The sequence below is a fragment of the Phoca vitulina genome, unplaced genomic scaffold (assembly GCF_004348235.1).
Source record: "Phoca vitulina isolate PV1807 unplaced genomic scaffold, GSC_HSeal_1.0 scaffold18, whole genome shotgun sequence".
NCBI lineage: Eukaryota > Metazoa > Chordata > Mammalia > Carnivora > Phocidae > Phoca > Phoca vitulina.
The window spans coordinates 2070860-2098583 of record NW_022589721.1 but is presented as its reverse complement, the minus strand read 5'-3'; the positions used below and the strand labels follow the sequence as shown (position 1 = coordinate 2098583).

At 35.4% G+C, this 27724-nt stretch overlaps 1 protein-coding gene across 35 annotated transcripts in view; it reads right to left on the bottom strand.

The window, feature by feature from the left end:
• Positions 1 to 27724, bottom strand: part of RIMS2 (regulating synaptic membrane exocytosis 2) — a 587808-nt gene that overhangs the window by 480632 nt on the left and 79452 nt on the right. For 23 of the 35 annotated variants that reach the window (XM_032415998.1, XM_032415989.1, XM_032416001.1 and 20 more), the window contains exons 2-3: positions 22779 to 22811; positions 22292 to 22378 (exon numbers count right to left, since the gene is read on the bottom strand). The exons of the other annotated variants lie outside the window; for them this stretch is intronic. In XM_032415998.1, coding sequence (XP_032271889.1) covers positions 22292 to 22378; positions 22779 to 22811 — 120 coding nt within the window. The remainder of the gene's footprint in view (positions 1 to 22291; positions 22379 to 22778; positions 22812 to 27724) is intronic. 35 annotated transcript variants of the gene reach the window in all.

Genomic DNA, 27724 nt, shown 5'->3' with positions numbered 1-27724 from the left:
AGAAACATCGCCAAAGGCAAGGGAAGCAAGGACAAAAATGAACTACCGGTACTTCATCAAGATAAAAAGCTTTTGCAAAGCAAAGGAAAGAGTCAACAAAACCAAAAGACAACCGACAGAATGGGAGAAGATATTTGCACATGACATATCAGATAAAGGGCTAGTATCCAAAATCTGTAAGAACTTATCAAACTCAACACCCAAAGAACAAATAATCCAATCAAGAAATGGGCAGAAGACATGAACACACATTTTTCCAAAGAGGACATCCAAATGGCCAACAGACACATGAAAAAATGCTCAACATCACTCAGCATCGGGGAAATCCAAATCAAAACCTCAATGAGATACCACCTCACACCAGTCAGAATGGCTAAAATTTACAAGTCAGGAAATGACAGATGTTGGCAAGAATGTGGAGAAAGGGGACCCCTCCTCCACTGTTGGTGGGAATGCAAGCTGGTGCAGCCACTCTGGAAAACAGTATGGAGGTTCCTCAAAAAGTTGAAAATAGAGCTACCATACTACCCAGCAATTGCACTACTGGGTATTTACCCCAAAGATACAAATGTAGGGATCCGAAGGGGTACGTGCACCCTGATGTTTATAGCAGCAATGTCCACAATAGCCAAACTGTGGAAAGAGCCAAGATGTCCATGAACAGATGAATGGATAAAGAAGATGTAGTATATATATATATATATATATATATATATATATACACACACACACACACACAATGGAATATTATGCAGCCATCAAAAGGAATGAAATCTTGCCATTTGCAACGATGTGGATGGAACTGGAGGGTATTATGCTGAGTGAAATAAGTCAATCAGAGAAAGACATGTATCAGATGATCTCACTGATATGAGGATTTCTTAATCTCAGGAAACAAACTGAAGGTTGCTGGTGTGGTGGGGGGTGGGAGGTATGGGGTGGCTGGGTGATAGACACTGGGGAGGGTATGTGCTATGGTGAGTGCTGTGAATTGTGTAAGACTGTTGAATCACAGACCTGTACCTCTGAAACAAATAATACATTATATGTTAAAAAAAAAAAAAAAAAGAAGAAGAGAGTAGGAAGGGAAAAATGAAGGGGGGGCAAAATTGGAGGGGGAGATGATCCATGAGAGACTATGGACTCTGAGAAACAAACTGAGTGTTCTAGAGGGGAGGGAGGTGGGGGGATGGGTTAGCCTGGTGATGGGTATTAAAGAGGGCACATACTGCATGGAGCACTGGGTGTTATACGCAAACAATGAATCATGGAACACTACATCAAGAACTAATGATGTAATGTATGGTGATTAACATAACATAATAAAATTAAAAAAAAATAAAGGCAAAATAAAGACTTTTCAGGCAAAGAAATGTTGAAAGAATTTATTGTCAGAAGACATTAAGCACAGGAATTTAAAGTAAGTTCTTTAAGCAGAAGGAGTATGATATTCCTTGAAAGTATCATATAGAAACCTGGAACACATAAAAATAAATGCTTATATTAAAAAGAAAACAGTCTCAAATCAATTTCCAAAGAAAGGAGAGAAAATTAAAACCAAAGAAAGTATTTTTAAAAAGTTTTTTAAATTATAGAAGAAATCAATGAAACCAAATGCTTCTTTTAAAAAAAAAAATCAATAAGGGCGCCTGGGTGGCTCAGTTGGTTAAGCGACTGCCTTCGGCTCAAGTCATGATCCCGGAGTCCCGGGATCAAGTCCCGCATCAGGCTCCCTGCTCAGCAGGGAGTCTGCTTCTCCCTCTGACCCTCCCCCCTCTCATGCTCTCTCTCTATCTCATTCTCTCCCTCAAATAAATAAATAACATCTTAAAAAAAAATCAATAAAATCAATAAACCTCAGTTAAAATGGTCAAGAGGGGGGAAAAAAAGAGAGAAAATAAAAATTACCTGGAGAAAGAATGATAGAGGGAACATCACTACAGACTCCACAGTTAATCAAAATTAAATGCAAAAGATTACAAGAGAAAACTGTGAACAATTTTATGCCCATAAATTCTATAACTTACATGAGAAATAGACTATAGTAAAATAGACTATTTCCTTGAAAGACTGAAACTAGCACACCTCACTCAAGAAGAAACAGAAAGCCTGACAAGTCCCATATGTGTTAAAGAAATTTAATTCCTAGTTTAAAACCTTTAGAATAAAGCTCCCGTTCTCACTGGCTTTTTTGATGACTTCCACCAAACATTTAAGGAAGAAATAACACCAATTTTACATAATATCTTCCAGAAAATAGAAAATAAGGGAACACATCCTAATTTCCTAAGGCCAGCATTACTGTGATATCAAAACCATATAAAAATATAACGGAAAATTATAGACCAATATTCCTCATGGGAAGTTGAAAAATCCTCACACATTATCAAGCCAAATCCAGAAATATGTTAAAGAATAATACATCACAAACAGGTGTACCAGCCTTATCCTGGGAATGCAAGGTTGATTCCACATTCTAAATTCAAGCAATATATGTCACCATATTAACAGACTAAGGAGAAAAAAACATATAATTATGTCAAAATATAATGAGAAAGCACTTGACTCAGCAAACTAGGAATACATAGAAACTTCCTGAATGCAATAAGGGTTTCAACAAAAAAGACAACAGCTAATATCATACTGTATTGTGAAAGATTTAATGCTTTCCCCTGAAGTCAGGAACAAAGCAAGGTGTCCTCTCTCACTACCCCTAATCAACATTGAACTGGAAATCCTAGCCAGTGAATTAAAACAATAAAAAGCATAGAGACTGGAAAGGGGGAGAAATAAAATTGTGTGCAGATGGCATAATTATCTATATATAAAATCCCAAAGAAACTACAAAAAATCTCCTAAATGTGCTTTGGCAAGGTCACAAGATACAAACTAAGTATACCCCCAAAACTTGTATTTTTATATACTAGCATTGCATAATTGGAAATCAAAATTTTAAAAAGTAGTCTGCAAAGGCATCAAAAAACGAAAGAAAGAAAACACTCAGGTATAAACTGAACAAAATATATATAGGCTTTTTATGGTGAGAACTATAAAATACTAAAAAAAAGAATCAAAGGGGATCTAAGTAACAGGAGAAATATGCTGTATTCATCAATGAGGAAACACTATATTGTTAAGATATCAATTCTTTCCAAATTAATCTCTCAATTCAATGTTATCTCAATCAAAAACTCAGCATGATTTGTTTTAGGAAATTGACAAGCTACCTCTAAAATTTATGTGGAAAAGCAAAAATCCTACAACAGGCAAAATATTTTGAAAAAGAAGTTTGCAGGACTCATACCACCAGATTTCAAGACTTATTATAAAAGCGACAGAAGTAATCAATTAATATAAGATAAACACATACACCGATGGAATAGAATAGAGTCCAAAATGGTCCAATACTTAAACGGTCATTAATTTTTTTTAAAAAAGGTGTCAAGGCAATTTAATGGAGAAAGAATAATCTTTTAAGCAGTGAGAAATTCATGTGCCAAAAAAGTAATTGGAAACCTATGTGTTAAAAAAAAAAGAACCTCAATTCATACTTTACACCTTATACAAAAATGAACTCAATGTATTATATAACTACAATCAACAGATTACAGAACTAAATATAATGACTAAAACTATAAAACTCCTAGAAAAAAACACTGAAGGAAATCATGACCTTGAGTTAAGCAAAGACTTCTTAGATAGGCTAGGCAAGTATTTCTTCAATAAGATATAAAAAGTGTGAACCAGAAAGCAGTCATTGGCAATATGTTAAATGAATAAGCATGGCTGTGTTCCAATAAAACGTTATTTATAAACACAAAATTTTAATTTCATGTAATTTTTATAGTCACAAAATGTTATCATTAAAAAAATTTTTTCTATGATTTTAAAATGTAAAAACCATTCTTAACTCACCACTTACACAAAAACAGCCAGTAGGCCATGTTTGACCTATGGGCCATAATATGCCCACTTCTATACAATATGAGTTCATTTATATGACATTCTAGAAAAGGCAAAGTTAGGAGGACAGAAATCAGACCGATGGTCACTAGGGACTGGAGCAGAGCAAGGGAATTAACTACAAAGGGGCACAAGGAACTTTTGGGGGTGAAGGAAATGTTCTATGTCTTCCTTATGGTAGTAGATATACAACTGTATGTTTCTTCAGAATTCACTGAAGTGCATACCTCAAAGGGGTGAATTTTATTGTAAATAAATTACACCTCAAAAACCTTGACTTTAAAAAAAGCTCCTTTCAAATGCTAACCTAAAGTCAGTAAGTAAATTAAAAATAGACTCTATGAGTGAGTCCGTTGTATCTACTTAATTACAAACACACACTTCCTTCTTCGCACCTAATATCAATACACTTAAATAGTTATGCCAGTTTGATTAACTTTTTCTGTAACTTCAGATAATACACTGTTTTTTCCCTGATTATCTCCCACCATAAGGGACACTCTGCTAACACGAAACAAGCACCACCACCCATAAAACGTGTACCAGAGCAGGCATGAGTTTGAGTGGACCCCTGGATGAGCTCTGCACCATTTAGAAGAATTATTTTTCCATGTGTGAGATATCTTGTACATTTCTATTGTATACCTGTTGATACACTTATGATCTCTGACATTCCTCTCAGGAAATGGCTGAACCCAGTGCGGAGAAAGGAAGGCAGGAGGAGGAATATTAGAACCAGCAAGGTTTTGATTCAGTTCTAGAAGCACTGGAATACTAGGCTAATTACCAAGGCACGCTGAAACAAAAAAAGCAGTCTACTGAAGTGAACTGTGCTAAAATAGTGTCTCAAGGGAAGCGGAAGCCCCATTTCACACATGAGAAAGGCTCATCATATTAGTCGCAACGTTAGGAATCATGTATCCCAAAGAACTATTTAAAGAACTATTTGAAACCCTCTTACAGAGAACTGTAGAAATCCCAGAGACTGGAGCAGTAAGGCTGCAGGATGGGATCCAATGGTCCCAGCTGTGGGGAGAAAAGAGATAAAGAAGATGCAATCCAGGGAGGACATAACGACAATAGTTTGAGGTAACAAGAGATTTAGAGAGATTTTGTGTATGCATCCTGCCAGTCCTATAAAGTGAGAAACTACTATACGTGGAAGTGGTGGTTTACAGGGGAGCCTGGGTCACTCAGTTGGTTAAGCGTCTGACTTGGTTTCAGTTCAGGTCCTGATCTCGAGGTCCTGAATCGAACACCACATGGGGCTCTGCGCTCAGTGCAGAGTCTGCTTCAGATTCTCTCTCCCTCTCCCTCCTGCTCTCTCTCTCTCTCTCTCTCAAATGAATAAATAAAATCTTAAAAAAAAAAAAAAAAAAGAAAGAAGGAATGGCAGATTCGGGAGCTAAACAGCAGATTCAGATTCCTTGCCGAGAAGAACGTTATCTCCCCTTCCCATTTATAAATAAGCAAAATTCTATCTCTGCTTCCTCACCCCATTCTTTAACCAATCTAATCTAGTTTCCAGTCGACTGACTAATTCTCACAAAGTTCATCAGTGGTCTCCCTGTACCTAAAATTAGTGAGCAAAATTTTTACTCTTTATTTTACTGAGTTCTAACAATATTTGAAATTATGTTCAACTATGTTCACTGCCCCCCTTGGCTTTCACAATTCTCTCATTTTCCTGTATCTGCAGCCTTTCATTTTCTTTCTCCTTTAAAGGTCAAGACTCAGGCCCTCTTCTCTTTTCATTCTATAATGTCTTCTTAGGCAGTCTTATCCCATATCCAAGCCTTCAATTTCCACCTATTTATAAATTACTTATAAATGTAAAAGTCCAGCTCAGACTTCTCCTCTGAGCTTTAAAATTCAATTGCCTACTCGACATCTCTATTTGGAAATCTCAATGCCACCTGAAATTCAGTATGTGTAAAACTGAAATCATCATTTTCCTACACAAACCAGATTCCCTTCCAAGTGTTCCCTATTTCAGTAAATGGTGCTACCATTCAATTACATGGCCTGAAATCTAGAATTGTTCTGGAACTCTCTCTCGACCTCACATGCATAATCTATCTATCACTAAGTCCTTTCAGTTTTACTTCCTATATGTGTCTTGAATCCTTCCACTTGTCTCTATATCCCCCGTGAATACCATAGGCCTTGTTACCACCCATGCCCACCTGGTCTCCTAACAAAGCTACTCACTTCCATATTTCTCTCCCTCAATCTGTTCTGTACACTACAGGAAAACTTCGCTTTCCTAAAAGACACTGTTTAAAATACTCTACTGGCTTCTGATTGCTCTTAAATAAAAAGAAAACACTTCTTATGAAGACCTACAAAGCCCTGAATGTTCTGGCATACATTCCCTCTTCAAGCGCATGTTTTGCACTGTTTTTTTACCCTCATTCTGTTAATGCCGTTCTGGCTTTCTTTCATCCTTTAGATTCATCATTTTGCATCTCATTACTGGCTTTTGCACTTTATACATGCTCTTGCCTCCACCTGAAATGGATTGCAATGCACACTTTTTTTCTTTCTTTTTTTCACTTTTTTTAAACCTTGGGTATCCAGAACAGAATTGATCATAAGCTTGGTAGCACACATCCATACTTGGCTCCTATTTTAATTAATTATTTTCCCTTCCCTAATGTGATTTCTCTTCCATCGGGTAACAAGTCTTGTCAATTTACATAAATGGCATTGTGCCATTTTCTTATTTCTGCTTCTTGTATTTGTCATTCAACTTTACTTTTTTATATTTAAATGTAAATAGATAAACTATAGCTAATGCCTATGGTGTTTATGGCGTATCAGGTAGATAGGTACTATTATTATTATTTCTATTTTTATTCCTATTCTTCAGAAAAACTATTTTGCTCATGGTCACACAGATGGTAAGTCGTTAAAGCCAGATCCAAATTCAGTGCTGCTCCAGAATCCATGCTTTCAAGCACTATGGTTTTTGCATCTAGTTCATGCATTTTAATGGATGTATAGCGTTCTGTTTACATAAATCACATTTTATTCATTATTTTTTTAAGTTGGCCCTTTATAATTCATTATTATACATATTTCTGTAATGATATATTTATAAACCCATATACAGGCATGCCTCATTTTATTGTGCTTCACTTTATTGTACTTTGCAGATACTGCCTATTTAACCAGTTGAAGGTTTGTGGCAACCCTGCATTGGGCAAGTCTATCAGCCATTTCTCCAACAGCATTTGCTCACTTCGTGTTTTGGCGTCATTTGGGCAGTTCTCACAATATTTCAAACTTTTTCATTATTATTATATTATGGTGATTGGTAATCAGTGACAATATAGCATTCTTTAGCAATAAAGTATTTTTTTTAAGATTTTATTTATTTATTTACGAGACAGTAAGAGAGAGAGAGCATGAGCAGAGGGGGGAGGCAGAGGGAGAAGCAGACTCCCCGCCCAGCAGGGAGCCCAATGTGGGGCTCCATCCCAGGGCCCTGAGATCAGGACCTGAGCTGAAGGCAGACAACCGACTGAGCCACCCAGGCGCTCCTAGCAATAAAGTATGTTTAATTAAGATATATACATTTATTTTAGACAGAATGCTACTGCACACTATAAACTACAATATAACGCACACCTAACTTTTATATGCACTTGGAAACCAAAAACTTCATTTGACTCACTATATTTCCACATTCACTTTATTGCAGTGGTCTGGAACTGAATCCACAATATCTCTGAGGTAAGCCTGTATGGTTTTCTCTGGGGTATATATGCAGGAATATAGTATACATCCTCAAGTTCACTAAATATTTCTAAACTACTTTCCCAAGTGGTTAACCCAGTTAGCATCCCTGCAAGAAGGGTCTGAAGGTTCCAGTTTTTTCTTGTCTGTGCCAATGTGTGATATTACTTAACTTATAAAATTTTTGCAGCTTTAATAGATATGAATTGATGTGTTTTTGTGGGGGTTTTTTTCCAGTTCATGTTTGTCTGACTTCTAATGAAGTTCAGTCCATTGGACTGCCCCTCCAAAGAACTGTCTGTTCACTCCACTCTTTACCAATACTCTGTTGGATTTCCTGTATTCTCCTTGCTGATTTGCACTAGTATCCTGCATAGCCTCTATGTTAATCATTTATAAGTTAAACAAAACAAATATCCTGGTCTGACAATTGATTGTTAATTTTGTACATGGTGTCCTTTGTTAAACAGAAATCTTTAATTTTGATGTAGTCAAATACATCAATTTCTCCCTTCATGGTTTGTGGTTTCAGTGGCTGGATATAAAAAATTCTTACTAATCCCTAAGTCAGTCACAAGAAAATCCTACAGTTTCTTCTAATAGCTTTATAATTTTGTCTCTCACATTTAGGCTTTTAATCGATCTGAAGTTTATTTTTATATGTGATGTGATGCAAGAATTTAATTTCAATCTTCTCCATATAGAGACTGCATTTTCCCAGCACCATTAAATAGCTCATCCTTTCTTCCACTTATTCGTGATGGCAATCTATCAGATACTAAGTTCCCACATGTGCATAGGTCTATTTACAGATTCTGTATTTTATTTCATTGGTTTTTGTATTTGTTCCTACTCCAGAACACTGTCAGAACCAAACTCCAAATACAATGAAAAGTCTAAAAGATCTTAAATATGTAAATTTGAATATATCATTTTCCAATTATATAAATCAGAGGTCAGCAAACCTTTTCTTTAAAGAGCCAGACATATATTTTAGGTCTTGTGGGCCATAAAGCCTCAACTATTCAACTCTGTCACAACAACTCAACTCTGCCTTTAGGATGTGGAAGTAGTCATAGATAATATGAAAATAAGTAAGTTTGACTGTGTTCCAATAAAACTTTATTTACAGAAACAGGCAGCTGAGCAGGCAGGATTTGACCCACAGGCCACAGTTTGCAGATCCTGGATATAGTCAAAAGAGTCAAAGATATACTTTAATTTAAAACTTTTATTACAAATAAATATTTAAAAGACATACACAATAAGATATCAGTTTAGAAATACTGCTTTTTTCCACCTTTTTATTTCATAAAGCTATTTTATCCAAAAGTTTTTAAAGATTTTATTTTTAAGGGATCTCTACAACCAATGTGGGGCTTGAACTTACAACCCCGAGATCAAGAGTCACATGCTATAATGACTGAGCCAGCCAGGTATCCCTATTTTATCCAAATTTTCATGTGTATTTTTTGCATCAATGTCTCCATCATCACTAAAGCAACTCAATGAACTCAGTGTTTTCCAAAGCAAATTTTCTTCCCTTTCTGAGTTATTTGAAAAGTTGAACTTTTTCAATCCCCTAGTTCCTGGAAATCCTGCTATTTCTGGTAATTTTATACCCAACCACATGTTTTTGTTGCTATTGTTTTCTCACTCATCTCATAGGTATGTTTTCATGATCGTCACAAGCTAACCATTTACATTACCCCTTTTTTAAAGTAATCTTTTTTTGTAAAAAAGATTTATTTATTTGAGAGAGAGAGAAAGCATGTGGGGAAGGGCAGTGGGAGAGAGAGAGAGAGAGTCTTAAGAGGCTCCACACCGAGTGCAGAGTCTGACGTGGGGCTTGATCTCATGACCCTGAGATCAGGACCTGAGCCAAAACCAAGAGTTGGACATTTAACAGACTGAGCCACCCAGGAGCTCCTAAAGTAATCTTTAAAAGGTTTGTTTACTACAACTTCCAATACTAGCCATCGTGAGGTCATATCCCCAGGAATTTCCAGACTAATGCTGAATTTCTTGATCTCCCCTTTCACAGGTTCGGGCCAGATAATCTCTGTAGGTACAGGTATGTTTGTTTGAGGTCCTTTCAGGGTAACGTGTCTTCACCAAGCAGTACTTTGTAATTCAAACTAAAGAAACCCTGGGCTTTTCCTAATAAAATAGATGTTGTAGCAACTCAAAATAAAGTAATTTCCTTTTACTAGAAGGATAATCTCAGGAAAAAAAAAATTTTAAGGAATGCCACATATTCCCAAATATATACTACTTGGGCTTTGTAACTCATTTTGATATCTGGCAAAATGAATCCTCCTCCTTGCTCTTCTTTTTGAAAATTGTTTTCCTACTTATAAATGTTTTTCTTCCATTTAAGTGTTTTAGTCTTTTTATTACATTCTCTTGAAAATCTTGGTAGAATTTCTACTAAAATTGCATTGCCTTTATAGATTAGTTTTAGGAGACTTGACATCTTTACAATGTTGTGTCTTCCCCTCATACTAACATGACGAGTCCATTTATTACTAATCTTCAAAAAACAGTAGCCACCTATATGGCTTTACAGGTGAATTATTTAACTCAAGTTTTTTCACTTTAACTCATAATCCACCCCCAAGGAGTCCATAGATAGACCCATTTTTCAATTTAATTGGCTCCCTAATTATATTTTGCTTGCATTGTATCTTATGCATTTAAAAAGATTATTTTGAGATGGAGTCTACAGGATTCACCAACTTGTCAAAGCATCCATATAAAAAACAGATTAAAGATCTCTATGAAATACTCTCATGTTTTATATGTTGTTTCAGAAGAAAAGTAAAAGCAAGTCCCCCAACAATTTCATGAAGTCAATGTAACCATGATACTTTGTTCTCTTCACTTCTATAACTCCTCATTATTCTCACAGCACTTCAACATCACTTCATTGGGAAGGTATTTCTTAGCATCTCTGACTATGTCAAATCCTTCCATTAAATATACCAAGCGCTATAGTATATTGCATTTCCACATTCCAGTATTTGTATATATGATTATCTGATTAATGCCTATCTCTCTAATAGAAAATATAATCCATGAGATTGTTTTGTCTGTTTCTGCTGTCCATTTTATCCCACTGATGGGCATGATGCATGGCCCATCACCAAGTTCTCAATGAATATTTACCAAATATTTGAATTAATAGTGAATAAACAAATGTGTACTATGTGTGTATTGTTTCACAAGTGGTGGAGCAAAAATATAATATAAAGTTGAATATAAATCAATCCTGTCATCAGTAAGATAAACATATATGAACAAGTATAGACAGGAGATGAATATAAACTATGTAATACAAGGCAAAATGATACATACACTAAATAAATATGTAAGAAAAATGGTACTGGAGCACAAAGAAAAGAGCCATTAATTGTGAATGGTGTTGGCATGACTTCATAGAAGACTTCTATGACTTCACAGAAGTTTTAGTTTTTAAATATCCTGCACATCCTGGACTTGAAGGATTTGCAAAATTGTGATCGGCAGAAAATGAAGAATGATTCAACCTGACGTATGCAAAGCACGAAAACAGATGGAGAATTCAGGAAGCTGAAAGTATTGTCTTGGCATAAAGTATGTATGAAAAAAGAAGGGGAAGAGAAATAGAATAGAAGCTGAAGAGGCAGCTTGGGGGAGAATATCCTGACTTCCTTGCTAAGAATACTTTCCCATACTATTTGATATCCAACATAGTTTGCCACATCACATGTTACAGGGATCAGTAAAGGAAAGCTGAGAAATATTATAAAACTATCTCAAATAAATCAGATATTTGGCTCACTCCCTGTAGGCTAAAAATACTTTTCCAAAACAATGTAACTATTGCACACACACACACAAAAAAGAACCCACATTGAAACACGCTTTATATTAAAATTTACATGAAGTTCTTTAGGTAATATTAATTCTTTATCTTTAATATATATCTTTAATATAAATGAATTTGCTTCTGTGTTTCATGATGCCACCATAACCAATATCCAAAAGGCAAAGAAATTCAGAAGGTCTATTAAACAACAACAAAAACTTATATAATCACCAGATATAGAATCTTTGGATTGAAATGATTATTTCATTCACAAGATGAAATCATCTTGATGTTCGAAACTGAGATTTAAAATAAGTAAAAGTACACTCATAGCCTATTATTGACATTAGGAAATGATTCATCTTCAATACGTAGATACCCCTCTCTGGTGCTGAGAGGAAAGTATATTTCATTGCTTCTCTGAAATTTGTTTCTTAAAGAAAAGTATTTAACAAATTCAATTTTGGGGGGGGGGAGAGATATATAGAAGAAACATTTTAAGACCATTATAGATATCCAACCTTCAAGTTCTTTCCGCTTAACCAAAATAAAGTACTTCTTTGAAAAAGACATGAGGAAGTAAAACACTTTTATGCACTGCTCCTGGGTAAAATACTATTTTCTCATCATCTAAAAAATTATGATAAAAGGAAAAAAGAAAACTCTGATCACATTATTTACATTTTTTGCAATCTGTGCTAAGTGTATCACACTTAATCTCAGATTGATGTAGATAACTGTAAACGTTGAAATACTGCATGATCTAGTAGCACAGTGCTATTTACCTTGCTGGCAAACAAGATATCTGAATACTAACTCTAACATTTACACTAGAACAGTAATGTTCTCCCACAGCTCTCCAAGCACATCATGCTCTTTCACACTGTTGCAGATGCTGTTCCAGCCACTAGAATATAATTTACTGTCTTTTTTTTTTTTTTTACTTAGTACACTCTTTTTCAGCATTCAAGACCTAGTTCAGATTTTAGCAACCCTATCTTCCCCACCACCTGGCAGAGTCAAACACTCACTCTTAGGATACACTTCTAAACAATATATTATACTGTAATTATTCTTATGTATATTATCTGTCTAGGACCATGCATCTTTTGCCCAGCACTGTGTCCGTGACACATGCTAGGTTATTATTTTTGCCTTATTTAAAATTGAGTTGAGGTATTTTAAATAAGCAAGAAAAAAATCAGTATTTCAAGGAAATCTATGGCAGGAAAACATAAAGATTTTTCTTTAAACATGGCCTAAGTCCTGATTTCACTTCCTATTAGCTGTATGAGACTGCTGGAAAGTTACTTAGCTTAGTCTTCATCTGTCAGGTGGGATTTTAACATAGACTTCAGAGGCACTATGATTGAGATAACATATGAAGACAACCTGGCTCAAAGTGTCCCCATTCTTTCTTCTCCTTTATGTGTTCTTCATGTCTACATTTGCACTTGGTTGGCTCCTTTCCTTATAGAAGAAGCATCTGTTCCCCATGTTCTACATTACCTAAAGTACAATGTTTTAGTATTGTCTAAGTGTCTATCCTTTTTATCTTTGAAGGAACTAAAATTATGTATCGGATTAATCAAATACAAAACTACATTTCTATATCCTCACTCTTTTTTTTTTTTTAAAACATATTGATTATTATTTTTAAGATTTTATTTATTCATTTGAGACACAGAGATAGAGAGAGAGCACGAGCAGGGAGAGAAGCAGAGGGAGAGGGAGAAGCAGGCTCCCCACTGAGCCAGGAGCCTGATGTGGGGCTCGATCCCAGGACCCTGGGATCATGACCTGAGCCGAAGGCAGACGCTTAACCATCTGAGCCACCCAGGCGCCCATATCCTCACTCTTCTTAACTATGATTATTATTCTAAGGCTTAAATTGAAATGATATTTATAAAGCTTTTCTTTAACAGTCCAAATCTGTGACACTCTAACCTTAATGCAAGACTTGATTATTAACAAAACTGAAGCATTAAAATAAATATCATTTTAACACTGATTTTCATCAGAGAATGAATTTGAAGTAGTGCTTTCTACAAGCTCATGGCATGCAGTTTTGGAATGATATCATTAAGTGTAGTCACACACTTTTTTTAGAGTGCTTTTCAAACTGCAGAGTACAACCGAACACTAGGCACAAATCAATTTAGCTGGCCAAGACTCACGATTTTTTAATAAAAATAGATCAGAGCATTGGAAAGAGTGCAAGTAAGCATTTCATGCAAATCTTGTTCCTATTTTATATTAATATTTGTATGTAGTATATATATACGGGGTTATAGCACAAAATAATTTCTTTAATGGATGGAAGCTTAAAAAAAGTATGAAAGCTACTGCATTACTAATCAGCTAAGAGAAAGAATTTATGTCCTTTTATGATAAAAGAATAAACATATGCCACATAGCTGGCCATCCCAGACCCTTGGCAGATCTCTCATCTGAACTTCTACAAAGCTCCCTAAGTGACTATTGTAACTCTAATGTTTGTTATAAAGTGCAAATCAGATCGTATCATCCTATGTGCTGTTCCTCTGCCTGGAATGCCTTTTCTCCCTTTCTTGGCCAGATGCAGAGCCACCAAAACATCAAACAGTAGGGCATACTCAAGAAACAGTACCAAATAAATAAAAGGGAAACTACAGAGTAACAACCCTGACATAATGATTAGCTTTATTATTTGAAAATATTTTGAAATTGCTTAAGTACTTCATTTTCACAAATAACTTCAAAATTCTCCTCTAGAGTAACAGGGAAAAAAAAAATAATGGCATCAGAATATATATAGCAGCACTATTCATAATAACCAAAACCTGGAAAAACCCCGGGTGTATCAGTAGTAAAACAGATAAAGAGATTGTAGTATATTCAGATACTAGAGCATCATTAAGCCAGAGAATGAATGAAGTACAACGACATGCAATCATTTAGGTGAATCTCACAAATATGTTGAACAAAATAACACAGATCCAATAGAATACATACTACATGATTCTGTTTGGATAAAATCTAAATATATTATATATATAAATAATCTGTGGTGCCAGATAAAAGGATAAGGTTACCCTTTGGGGTGGGAAGTGGGAGTATGAGGATGGTATGGAGGGCTGGTAATGTTCTGCTTCTTGCTCTGAGTAATGGTTTCGAAACAGATATATTCCGGCAATTCAACGAGTTGCGTATTTTCAATTTGTGCACTTTTCACTACATATGTTATGTTTTAATAAAAACTTTACTTGGCAATAAGCACTTTGCTACTTTTATCAATTTTTCTAAATGCATTTTCTGAATAAGCAATCTATCATTCATAATTCTTATTTATCTCTTTCTTGAGTCACAAGGAATTTAAGGTAGTTCAAAGGTACATGACTGATGTGGTCAATTTTAGACTAGACTGAAGAATATCTATGTCAAACCTGGAAACTCACCATGTGCAGGAACTGCCTCACTATCTCACAACTGCATGTCAAGTGCTTTGACCAGTCAAGCACCAATAAGAAGCATATAGCTTACATGAAAACATCTTTATCCATATCATTCTCAATCTTCAGAAAAAGCAGAAAGACCAAGTGGATTTTTTTTGAGCTAGAGCATGCATGCTTGTGGGAGCAGCAGGGGGAGGGACAAAGGGAAGGGGAGAGAGGGAATCCCAAGCAGATTCTATGCCCAGTGTGGAGCAAGAAGCAAGCTCAATCTCACAGCCCCGAGATCATGACCTGAGCCAAAATCAAGAGTTGGGTGCTTAACCGGCTGAGCCACCCAGTTGCCCCCCAGTTGGATTTTTTTTAAATTTTTTTAAAGATTTTATTTATTTGAGAGAGAGCGAGAGCACGAGCAGGGGAGAGGGGCAGAGGGAAAGGGAGAAGCAGACTCCCCACTGAGCCGGGAGCCCAAAGCAGAACTCAATCCCAGGACCCTGGGATCATGACCTGAGCCAAAGGCAGACGCTTAACCCACTGAGCCACCCATGCGCCCCACCTCCCCACTGGAGTTTTTAAAGTAAAATCAAATTAACAATATTATCAAGGAATTTTCAATTTCCATTGTCATCTGCCTTCAAAACAAGAAAAATCAACACTTTTTGAGGTCCATCAGCTCTCCCTTATCACTTAATAATAGGCTGCTTATGCATTTAGAAATTTCACCTCTGACCCTAGATTCAGCTCTATTGCAAGTTAACATGGTTAAGTACAGCAAAAGAATCAAGTGATACACTTATTCTTATCATCAACAGGTATAAGCAGTCTCCAAAACATTCTTCTAAGGTACTCTCTATGACCTGAAACTTAGAAATTCAGTCTTCTGGAAGAGACAGGAGAGAAAAAGTGCCCCGGAGTCTTAAGGAAAAGACTGTAACAAGCCATGTTAACAATTAGCACTTCAGTAAAAGCCTCAAAATGTGGATCCTTGGATTCATGTTTTGCACCTAAAAAGACAAATAATTCTGCCTGGGCTGCTGGAAATCTGCTCCATCAGGGGATCTTAAATAGGAGGATCTTAAGATTCCTCCAGAAGCAAATGATCTTCAGATCATTCGGATCCGAATTTCGGATTGAAACAGCTAACCAGTGATTCTTGGATCAGGCAGATGACTAATCAAAATAGATAGCTTCCATCCAAGAAAAGAAGAATGATGTTCTGATCTCTCTACTTCTCCTTTTTAAAATTATTTTGTTTACTGTTTATCTTAGTTATTATTATGCTTTGGTACTCTAATGATCAACTAAAGGTTTCTCATATGCTTTCATGTATTTTCATTCTTATCACATTTTTAATCTCCTTTAGTCTTTCACTACCACCTAAGAAAATGCAAAAATCTCCCTATAATCCCACTGACAAAATTTAATAGATGTTCTGGGAAACACTACATACAGTAAATTTCCTCCTTCTGGAGCATTTCTGTATTGGAATTTTCTTCATGTTATTAACCTTAACCTTCCGTCTTACAAAAATTCGACCTTGATCGCAAGTCATCACAGCAGTTTCAACAGAATCAACAGTACCAGGCATGGGGACTAAAATTGTAGTTATCTTTGCTTTAGTAGCAAATCTTTATCTTTGGGCATCCTGAAATTTCCATCTCATTGCAATAAATGAAAATCAAACATAAACTAACCACAGTAGATGTACTACTGCTCAATATATAGAGTCACCTCTCTTCATGATCACATGGAAAGGCTTTTTAGACTTCCTTGCAGTTAGTTAAGAGCCTTGTGACAGGTTTGGAGAATGAGCTGTGAGCAAAAGTGACTGGTCTTAGGTAGTTAATAAGTTCTCCATTCTCCATTCACTCTCTTCCCTGATGCAGCAACCCTGGTAGCTATGTGTTCCAGTTGGCTTACCAGTAAGATGGAAACAGCCTGGATCCCTGAATTTGAAGAGAAGCATTCTATAATCTTATAGCTAAGTCTCAGTGCTTTTTAGTGGGCCTGTGCCGCTGGGCTGTGACCTTCACAAGTGCTTCTGAGCCTCTTTTCCCCTTTCAGTGAGATGGGAAGTCTAGGGGGGACTGCAATTGGGTATTTCCCTTCTCTCATGTTGGCTAGGTAAAGTAGAATTTCCCTTGAGAACAAAAAGCTCTGGAAATATTTCAAAATGGTTACTTTTACCCTCCCCCTGCTGAAAGTGCAAGAGAATTTTTCACTGACCTTCACCTTGAGAATGTGGTGAGGTTTCTAGAGGTAAAACTCACAAAATTGGGGAGGTTGGGAGGTTGTTCCCCTAAGGCTGGGCTCCCAGGAATTTTTAACTCTTAAGTCAGTCCACACTCAGCCTTCAGTCAGAGTTCCATCAATTATAGTTTAAGTTTTCTTACCAGATCCTAGCTCCAAGAGTTTCTGTTCCCAGTAAGCTGTGGTTCTCTTTCTTCACCTCTCCCTCCACTTGTCAGGGCATTGATTTGCCCTGTGATTTCAATTATGTGACAAATCTTAGAGGAGTTGTTGATTTTCAGTTTGTTCTGAACAAGCCTTTTCTTGTTGCGAGGATGAGAGTAACAACTTCCAAACTCTTTACATGTCAAAGAGGAAACCAGAAAATCTCCACAATATTGTTTTTCGTTGTTCATCAGCATGTCTTTTTCCCACTTGAATGTGAAATATTTGTGAGAGCAGGAACCATAGTCCTTTTATCCCTGGATTCCTAGTACCCTGCACAGCGTTAGAATTCTTCAGGGCTCAATCATGGACCTTCTTATCTGCTCTTCTTCACACACTCTCTAAGTCATCTTATCTATTCGTCTAGCTTTAACACTAAAAGTTATAACTCTAGCCAATCCATATCTCTCCTTCAAAGTTGGCTAATTTATAACATCTGAAACATAAAAAGTTTAAAACTTATATTTTAGTTGTTAGTCCAACCTATTCATCCTTTCCTTGTCTTGATCAGAGTTAATGGCATCACCACCCAATTAGTTCTTCTAATCAGAAATCTGGCAGTCATCTTTGGCTCTTTTCTCTTCCTTACTAACTTCCTCCATATCTACTACACTAAAAAAAAATCCTGTCATTTCAACCTCCAAATATATCCCCAATCCACTCCTCTCCATCTTCACTCTAATCAACCTGGTCCAAGTCATCTTCATCTCTAGCAAGTCTTTCATAAAAGCCTCCCCATTGTTCTATCCACTTCTAGTCTCACTCACCCTACTCACTGAGCAGCCAGATTGATCTTTACACATAAATTTAATCATGCCAATCCCATGTTTAAAAGTGTCCAATTATCTTCTTTTTTTACTGAGACTCAGATCCTTTTATACTGAGACTCAGACTTATCATTCTTTATAAAAACACTGCCCTATCTGAGTCCTACCTCTGGAATCTCATATCCTGCCATACTCCATTTTGTCCACTATATTATAGTCACACTGGTCTTCCTTGTCTCTCAAACCCTTTTCTACTTAAAAACTTTCACAAATGATGTTCCCTATGCTTAAAAAATGCTCTTTCTCTTAGCATTTTTTCCTATTAAAAGACCTCATAATCAAAGAGGATTACTATATTAAGTGGCCATTTGATTCTCATGATTAAAATTTTAGATTTTCCCAGTTTTTCAAAAGTGTAATTTTTATTATGTCCCAACATGAATAAAATTGTTATTACATGAAAATTCAAAACAAACTAATCCAACTGACTGGTTTAATTAATCTGTATTTTAAAACTTTCTAACTTACCTTTGATATTATGCTAGATGTTGGGAATGCAAGTTAAATTAACAGTTGTATTACAAAGAATTTAACAGTTTTTTTCCTAGTATGCCCATCCTTAATTACCCAGGGACTTGTTTTACACTTTATATATAACCTATATTACATTGCCTTTAGAGAAACTTTCCCTCATTTTGATGCTGAGGCAAAAAATAGTAAAAAAAACAAAAAAGAAAGAAAGAAAAAGTAAAATTAAAATTATTTAATTTGTATATTAAGGAATTTCTGCAAAGGTTGAATGAGCTGATAATTGACACAAATAGCTCAATTGATTTTCTATGCCTTAAAACTTACAGAAAGTCAAAGTTGGACCACTGTTCTACTTATACCTACAGTTTCACATGAATTACCAATATCAAAATTAGTAAATCTTCCTGTTATATTAAAGAACTATGAAATACACAAACTCCAAAAATGCAGATTCAAGAAACCTACAATATTATAGCTTTGAATAACCACAAAATGGGATTTATATAAATTCATTAAAATGAAATTACTGTTCAGGAAATATTAGACTTTTAATATTATCTGATAGAATACTTAGTTATTCTACTAATGAAAATGTCTATATGGAGTATGAAGAAACATGAGTCCTATTTTTTATATATTAAATGAATACCTGGAATTCAGTTCTTAGAAATAATTTTATAAATGAATGAACAGAAAGTAAGCAGATAGGAAGTTATCCCAATCAAATGGTAGTCAAAGAGAGAAAAAAATTAGATGACTCAGAAAGAAGTCTTAGAACATGGAAAGATGAATTAAAAGAGAAGATTCACAAGTATCCTGGTTTTTGGATCAGAAAGATAAAAGGAAAGCTTCTGGAAAATTATATACCAAAAATCTTCAGCATAACAAGAATGTAAGATGAAAAAGGTAACTATTGAGAGAATCTATTAATTCTCAATTTTTTTTAAAAGTAGGCTCCATGCCCAGTGTGGAGCCCAATGTGGGGCTTGAATTCATGACCCTGAGATCAAGACCTGAGCTGAAATCAAGAGTTGGACACTCAACTGACTGAGCCACCCAGGTGCCCCTAATTCTGAATTTTTAAAACTGCATAAATCACAGATCAACAACAAGAACGAGTTGCCCAAGATACTTTAATGGAAATAGTACCTATTAAACAAGAATTAGTTTTTAAAACATCCAAAAGTACTGGTCTTTTCTCCTATCATCTTCCTATCCAAAAACCAAAGCAAACTGAATTATATTTATTATTGAAGTAAAGCTATTTCTTTTCAAGATTGCCTTGATCTTTGTTTATGCCAATCAAATGTCACTTTATTTCAATAATTAGACATCCCTTTTTAAAGTTATTATCTATTTTATTTAACGCACATTGTAATCTACTAAATAACATAACTTAATCTTGATTACTTTCTGAAACTTACAAATAAGACACATAACTGAAGTCATTTAATACTGAGGCAAATTTGCACTTAATTATATTTTGATAGTAATTTTACTATTTTATGACGTTTCAGTGCCTAAGAGAAAATCAGCAACATAATGACATGGTATGCCATTTTAACACAAATTTTTATTAGAAAAGAGCTTATTAAATTCATTTCTATTCCTTGTAGCACAGTATTCTTATACTATGAAAGGATAAAACATGTAAAATCAGTTGTGAAGAAAGGTTTGCTGAGTTCCTCCTACAGATCAGGCATTCTGCTAGATGCCAAAGATAAAACAGTAGATAGGACAAAACAGGTCTTGACTTCACCTAGATTAAATACAGCAACAGTTCCCATTTTAGAGCTACATATACAGTAGACCCCCCACCCCCCAAGCCTCACCCTCAGGTTCACTTTCTGTGCTTCCAGTGACCCGTGATCCACTGGGGTCTGGAAGAAGAGGATCCTCCTGCCATATCCTCAGAAGATCAATCGTAGCGTAACACTATGTCGCAGGACCTATCTCATTCCCCTCACTTTATCTCATCATGTAGACACTTAATCATCTCACATCATCACAAGAAGAAGAGTGAATATTGTACGAGATATCTTGAGAGAGAGAATCCACCTTTACATAACTTTTATTACAGCATATTATAATTGTTCTATTTTATTATTAGTTATTGTTGTTTATCTCTTACTGTACCTAATGTATAAATTAAACTTTATCATAGTTATGTATGTATAGGGGAAAAAAAACAGTAAATATGGCGATTATGTTCTGGCCGCTGTTTCAGGCATCCAGTGGGGGTCTTGGAACATATATGCAGATGGGGGTGAAGGGGACTACTCTAAACTATTAGAAGTAGTATACCAGAACATAATTTTAGGTCGGTTGAAACTAAAACACTGACAAAATTTAAAATAAAATGCATACAAGGTAGTATAAAATGAATGAGCAGATTACCCTCAGCCATAACAAGACGTTTATCCTCTAGTTTGCATTAAAGGCAAACATGAAAGTTTCTCTGAATATTTCAACTTAGGGCTCCTATAGTAGTCATTCTCATCCTCTCCTAGAGTTCATGTCACTTCTCAATCTGAGCATCCCTACAACCAAACCATCTTTTCCAAAGCCAGAGCTCCCACTTTAAAAAAGCATAGAGGCTGAGTGGTAAGAGTGCGTTGGAGTAAGACGACAGTTATCATGGAGAGATTAGAATTTAAATATATACAATCTTTCTCACATTCTCAAAGTTACTTCCACTTCAAAATATAAATAATATTACTTGCACAGAGTTAAAAAAAAGATGTGTGAACAATTTTTTAAAGAATGTTTTCTATTCTACGAAAAACTAAAATAAATGGAATTGACTTTTTTTAATGTTTCAGGTCAATGTGAGAATAAATTGCTGCATTTCCCAAATTATGTTGATAACTTAATGAAATGTTCAATGAAAACAGGACTCAGTGGTCAAATATGTTTAGTAAACACTCAATGTTCTAACCCCTTTGGAGCATTTTTAGACACTCAGAAGTATTACAATAAAGAAAATTTCTTGACCTTTTTTTTTTTTTTTTTAAGATTTTATTTATTTATTTGACAGAGAGAGAGGCAGCGAGAGAGGGAACACAAGCAAGGGGAGTGGGAGAGGGAGAAGCAGGCTTCCCGCGGAGCAGGGAGCCCGATGCGGGGCTCGATCCCAGGACCCTGGGATCATGACCTGAGCCGAAGGCAGATGCTTAACGACTGAGCCACCCAGGTGCCCCGATTTCTTGACTTTTTTTTAAAAGAACCTTTCCAAAACTATTTGACCAAAGACTGAATTGGGGGGTTAATATTTCTTAATGTCCTCTGAATTATTTTTGAAAGAAACACACTTTAGAATATATTGCATAATTGGAGAAAGGGGAGAATTACCTCTCTTCGTTTTTACTACCTTATAAATTATCCTGTCTTCTTTTTAGATTTCCATGATAATTAAAGATGAAAGTATCAAACTCATAACCTAACAACTTTTGTTTCTGAGGAATAATATTCCAAGGGCAGCATTTTAATACATACTCTTCAGTATGTTATGCTATCAGAGATAATATTTAGTCTGTACACATCAGCTTACTTACGTCTGGGGCTCCTTTTCATTTTGTTGTTTTTGCTGGGGCTGAAGAACGTTATTTACCAGTTCAGTGATCCCACTAAAGGGAAACCACCTGTTTAAATAAGCAAATAATGTGACTGAATAACCAAATGAATAACAATGTAGGTCAAATGTTTTCTTATCCATAATAATAAAAATACACAGGCACAAAAGCTACAGCCAATGGAAATGTGAGCTCCCATTATCATCAGGCAGTCAGAAAGTACGGAAATTAAGTTCGAACACTTAACCAGTCCACAAGCAGGCAGCAAAAAACTACATCCAGTCAGTGTGTGGATGAAGTAAGAAGCTGCAGGCAGCTCTCTTACAAGCCAGAGAGTCAGAAAGCAGAAGACACACTAGCTGCAGCCTATCCAGTATTAGTGTAAGCTAATACCATCCAAGGTGCAGAAAGCAGAATACGGCAAAGGTACAGAAATCAAGCCTACTGCACTCTTAATACATTTACTTACTGTGTCGGCTGTGGTTTGTGTTCTTCTTTGACCCTAAAAAGATAAGTTTGCACAACTGAGTGCACTGTACTGAGAAAAAATGTCTATCTACAATTTGTGGTCATATAAAAATAAAAAATGAGGTTTGTTACATTGAAAAGGTTAGTGCTTTGCTACTTGGAATTAGACATTTAAACTAAGCTAACACAAAAAAAGAGAAGTTGAATCACTTGTTCTGAATAAAGGACTGATATTAAAACTCTACTACTGTTTTAATGATTCCATGATTTAGTCCTCAAGTTCTCTGCATATTTTTATTAATACTGATACTGAAGCTTTTAAAATACTTATTTTAAAGTACCATATTAAACACAGCTACATTTGTTTTACTGAAGATAAATCGATTTCCTCTTTATTTTTTAAAATTCTTCCTTAATATAAATTGAAGGCCTAAATATTTTAAATAAAATGTATAGTTTTATAAATGTATTTTAAAAGCCTTATAAATGAGTTTATTTACTGCTTAAAAGAGCAGATAAAAGAATTGGGGGTTATGTATTCAATCTACCTAAAAATAACTACTAAAATAACTATGTATATTAAATTTTAAATATTTATAAGCTAAAGTAAATTATTCATATAAGATAACAGACTAAAAATGCATTTAAACTATAATCAACTCAGTGCTTCACTGAAATAGCACTGGATATTTACAAGGCAGAGAAAGATCATACCCAAGGGTACTGGATTCCTCTGAAATTTGGCTTCCCACACTTTACTTAGGACCAGTCCTGAGAGGTAAACTTATGATTCAATGATCAGTTCATCAGCTTTTACTTTCCCAAAGAAAGGCTAAGGATTGGTAACTAAAATTCACCACCAAAATCTAGGACTTCCATAAGGAAATTATATTAACACTGTGCATTAAATACTTTTTAGATCAAATTGATTTTTTTTTCCAGTGTGCTCCTATTTATAATGATAAAAGCAATAAATGAAAAGGTATACCCTTATACATTTTTGTGTCCCAATAGATAAATATAATTGGTAATTATGTATCTCTATATTAAACCAAAAAGGAATATCTTGTGTTCTCTGCATAAACTTCAAAAAAGTGGAACAGTTTTACCCTAGAGTTAAAGCCACATCATTTAATATTTAAATATAGTCACATAATGGATTAATAAAGACTGTATTTAGCACCAAATATCCTATCACCAAACAAACACAAAAAACTTAGAGTGACACTGGCGTCTATCCTGAAAACATATTGTATTTCCTACAGAATAAGATAAAAATCTCTTAACATTTCAAAACAAAATAGGTCCCAAACAGATAATGACAAAGAAAGATTACCATATCAGCTCATCAAAATGGAGAACAATGCAAGATTACCCTTCACCAAATGATATGTATGTTAAAAACAATAAATATTTAAATAAATAAATAAATAAATATTGAAATAAATATGTAAATGAGGAAACAATATTGTTAAAGAATTCTTGGGTGATCTCTGCAAGGAATCATGTTGCTATTTTAATTAGTGACAAAGTTTTCATCATAAACAAATTGATATTAATCTACCAATTAGTTCCTAATTTCAAAATCTTTACTTGAAAAATTAACAGACATAAAAATGTTAATTACCAATTCAGGAAGTATTTCTGGGCATTGTAAAATATCTATATGTGAAATATACAAACATTTACATCAGCTTCCCAAATAAAATATGTATCATCGCTTCTCGGCCTTTTGGCTAAGATCAAGTGAAATAAAATATGTATCATAATAAGGCAGTTAAAATATTTATCCTGTCAGGTGGCCAACAAACACATGAAAAGATGTTCATCATCACTTACTCTCAGGATAATGCAAATCAAACTACAATGAGTTATCCCCTCACACCTGTCAGAATGGCTATAATCAACAACACAAGAAACAACAGGTGCTGGTGAGGATGTGGAGAAAAAGGAGCACTTGTGCACTGTTGGGAATGTAAACTGGTGCAGCCACTCTGGACAACAGTATGGAAGTTCCTCAAAAAATTAAAAAAGAGAACTACCCTATGATCCAGCGGTCACACTACTGGGTATTTACCCAAAGAATATAAAAAACACTAAACTCAAAGGGACACATGCACCCTGATGTTTATAGCAGCATTGTCTACAACAGCCAAATTATGGAAGCAGCCCAAGTGTCCATCAATAGATGAATGGATAAAGAATATGTGGTATATATACAATGGAATATTATTCAGCCATAAAAAAGAATGAAATCTTGCCATTTGCAATGACATGAATGGAGCTAGAGAGTATAATGCTAAACAAAAGTCAATCAGAAAAAGACAAAAACCATATGATTTCACTCATATGTGGAATTTAAGAAACAAAACAAACGAGCAAAAGAGAAAGAGAGAGAGAGAGAAACCAAGAAACAAGCTCTTAACTATAGACAACAAACTGATGGTTACCAGAGGGGAGGTTGATGGGGGAATAGGTTAAATGGGTGATGGGGATTAAGGAGTACACTTGTTGTGATGAGCACCGGGTGATGTATGGAATTGTTGAATCACTGTATTTTACACCTAAAACTAACAAAACACTATATTAAAAAAATTTACCCTGTCTTTAAATACAATCAAGAGTATAAAATTATTCTCCTTTTTTCCTAATATTTTAAATAAAATCAAACCTCAAAATGTCTGGACATAATTAAAATTCATGATGAGATCATTTAAGAACTGGTAATATGAAAAAGTAATCATATCATATATTTCTTTTACAATACACTAACATTATTAACAATGAACACCTACATTCCTGCATTCCAAAAAGTGTATGAGGGGCTTCCAGTTTCCAGTCTGATACATAAAAAACTTAGAAATCATCACTTCCATCCTTACAACAAGCAGAAAGGTGAACGAACTGAAAATCAACAACTCTTCTTAGAGCCATCAAAGAATTTAGGTTACCAGATAAACTGTTGCCCTGAAAATGAAAGAAACAGACAAATAGATACAGACTATCACATTTTACCAAAAGTAGGAGCCAAGGGGCAGAAGCCCACACCTGAAGCTACTATCTGTAGAAATACTTTTAACTATAACTGACTAATAACTAGAGACTCAGTGTGGACTGGGTTGAGAGTTTAAAATTCCAAGGGGTCCCAGTCTTAGTTTTGCCACCACATTTCCATAAATTTTATCTCCAGGAGCCCTTCCAGTTGCTCACTGTGAAAATCAAAGAAAAATCTCCTCCTACATCCAGCAGGAGAAGGGGAAAGTAACCATTATGAAATATTCCCAGAGCTCTCTACTCTCCTTACCAATCCTAAACTCAAGGGAAAATATTTTACCAAAGCCTAAATAATTGGGGTTCTACCAAAACCAAACAAGCCTGAAGAAGTTAATTACCTCTTCTAGCCTTTGATGTGGGAGAAAACACACACACACACACACACACACACACACAAAAACTATACCCCCTCTAGCCTTCACCATGGGGAAAGAGAAATACCTAACTCAGGCTCACCAAAAGACAGACTACAGAATGCTTCTCATATATCAACACCTTACCACCAAATCAATAGAGTTCCTGAAAAATGACGACATTAAACTAAAAGAACTACAAGCTTTAGACACTATTTAGTTGAAAGTCTCTAGGGAAACACAAGGGAAAGGAAGGAAGGAAAAGAAAGGAAAATACAAATAAAGACAATAGAGAAGATTCTGGGAGGATGATGGAGTAGAAAGCAATAGAAATCTGTCTCCCCACCTAGACAACAATGGCAAAATCTGTCCGATGTAACTATTTTGGAAATTTGGAGTCTAATGAAGGCTTTCAACTTCGGGAGAAGACTTAAACAATACACTGCAGTTAATTTTGGTCAACTTGGGCTCTTAGCATAATATCAGCTACCCATTCCCACATGCCAGACCCATAGCACACTGCTGTGCACCTGCTCCTGGAGCAACCTGCACACAGCTTGCAGGGATCTGGATAGGTAAAAAGGACTCTGTCCTCCAAATATCAGTGATTTGTGCTTCAGATCATGGGCTATTGCTTCTTATCTCAGAGGTGCAGACAAAAAACTGGGTGGCTATTGTTGTTGCAACTCCTCACACTGTTGAAGCCCTCCCCCTTCTGGCTAAGGTGATTTCCAGGATATTTAAATGGCCAGCACATCCCACCCCCCACCCTGCTCTGTTTTTCAATTTTTCTCCCTTTGGGAGCCAGACATTAAAGACTGAAACATTCAAAAGCAACTGCATGTATGAGAGAAAGTCAAGTCACCATACATGCCCAGAGAAAGGCCCAGGCATAGCAAAGACCTGAAAAGACCTTAAATTTATACCACAGGATAATCCTCAGCACAGAGACAGCCTACAATTAAATACACACACACACACACACACACACACACACACACACACACAAAATAAACAAAAATAATAACAGAAAACAAGAAAACCCAGTGAAGGGAAAAAACCTGATTTCCAGAGTTACCACATTAGATTCAAATGTCCAATTATCAATTAAAAAAAAATCCTAACACATACAGACAAACAGGAAAGTATTACCCATTCAAAGGAAAAAAGGATGAATAGAAACTGTCCTTGAAAAAGACCTGACAGCAGATCAAAAAAAACAAAGACTTTAAAACAACCATCTTAAAGAAGCTCAAAGAATTAAAGGAAGATGTGGGAAAAGTCAAGAAAATGTGTGAACAAAGTGGGAATATCAATAAAGAGATAGAAAACCTAAAAAAAATGAAGAAGGGTTTCTGGAGATGAAAGTACAATAACATAAAAAATTCACTAGAGGGATTCAAACTACAGACCAATACCCAAATACTACCCAAAGCAATGTACAGATTCAATGCAATCCCTATCAAAATCCCAATGTTTTTGGAGAAATACAAAAACCCATCCTAAATTCATACGGAATCAGAAGGCACCCTAAATAGCC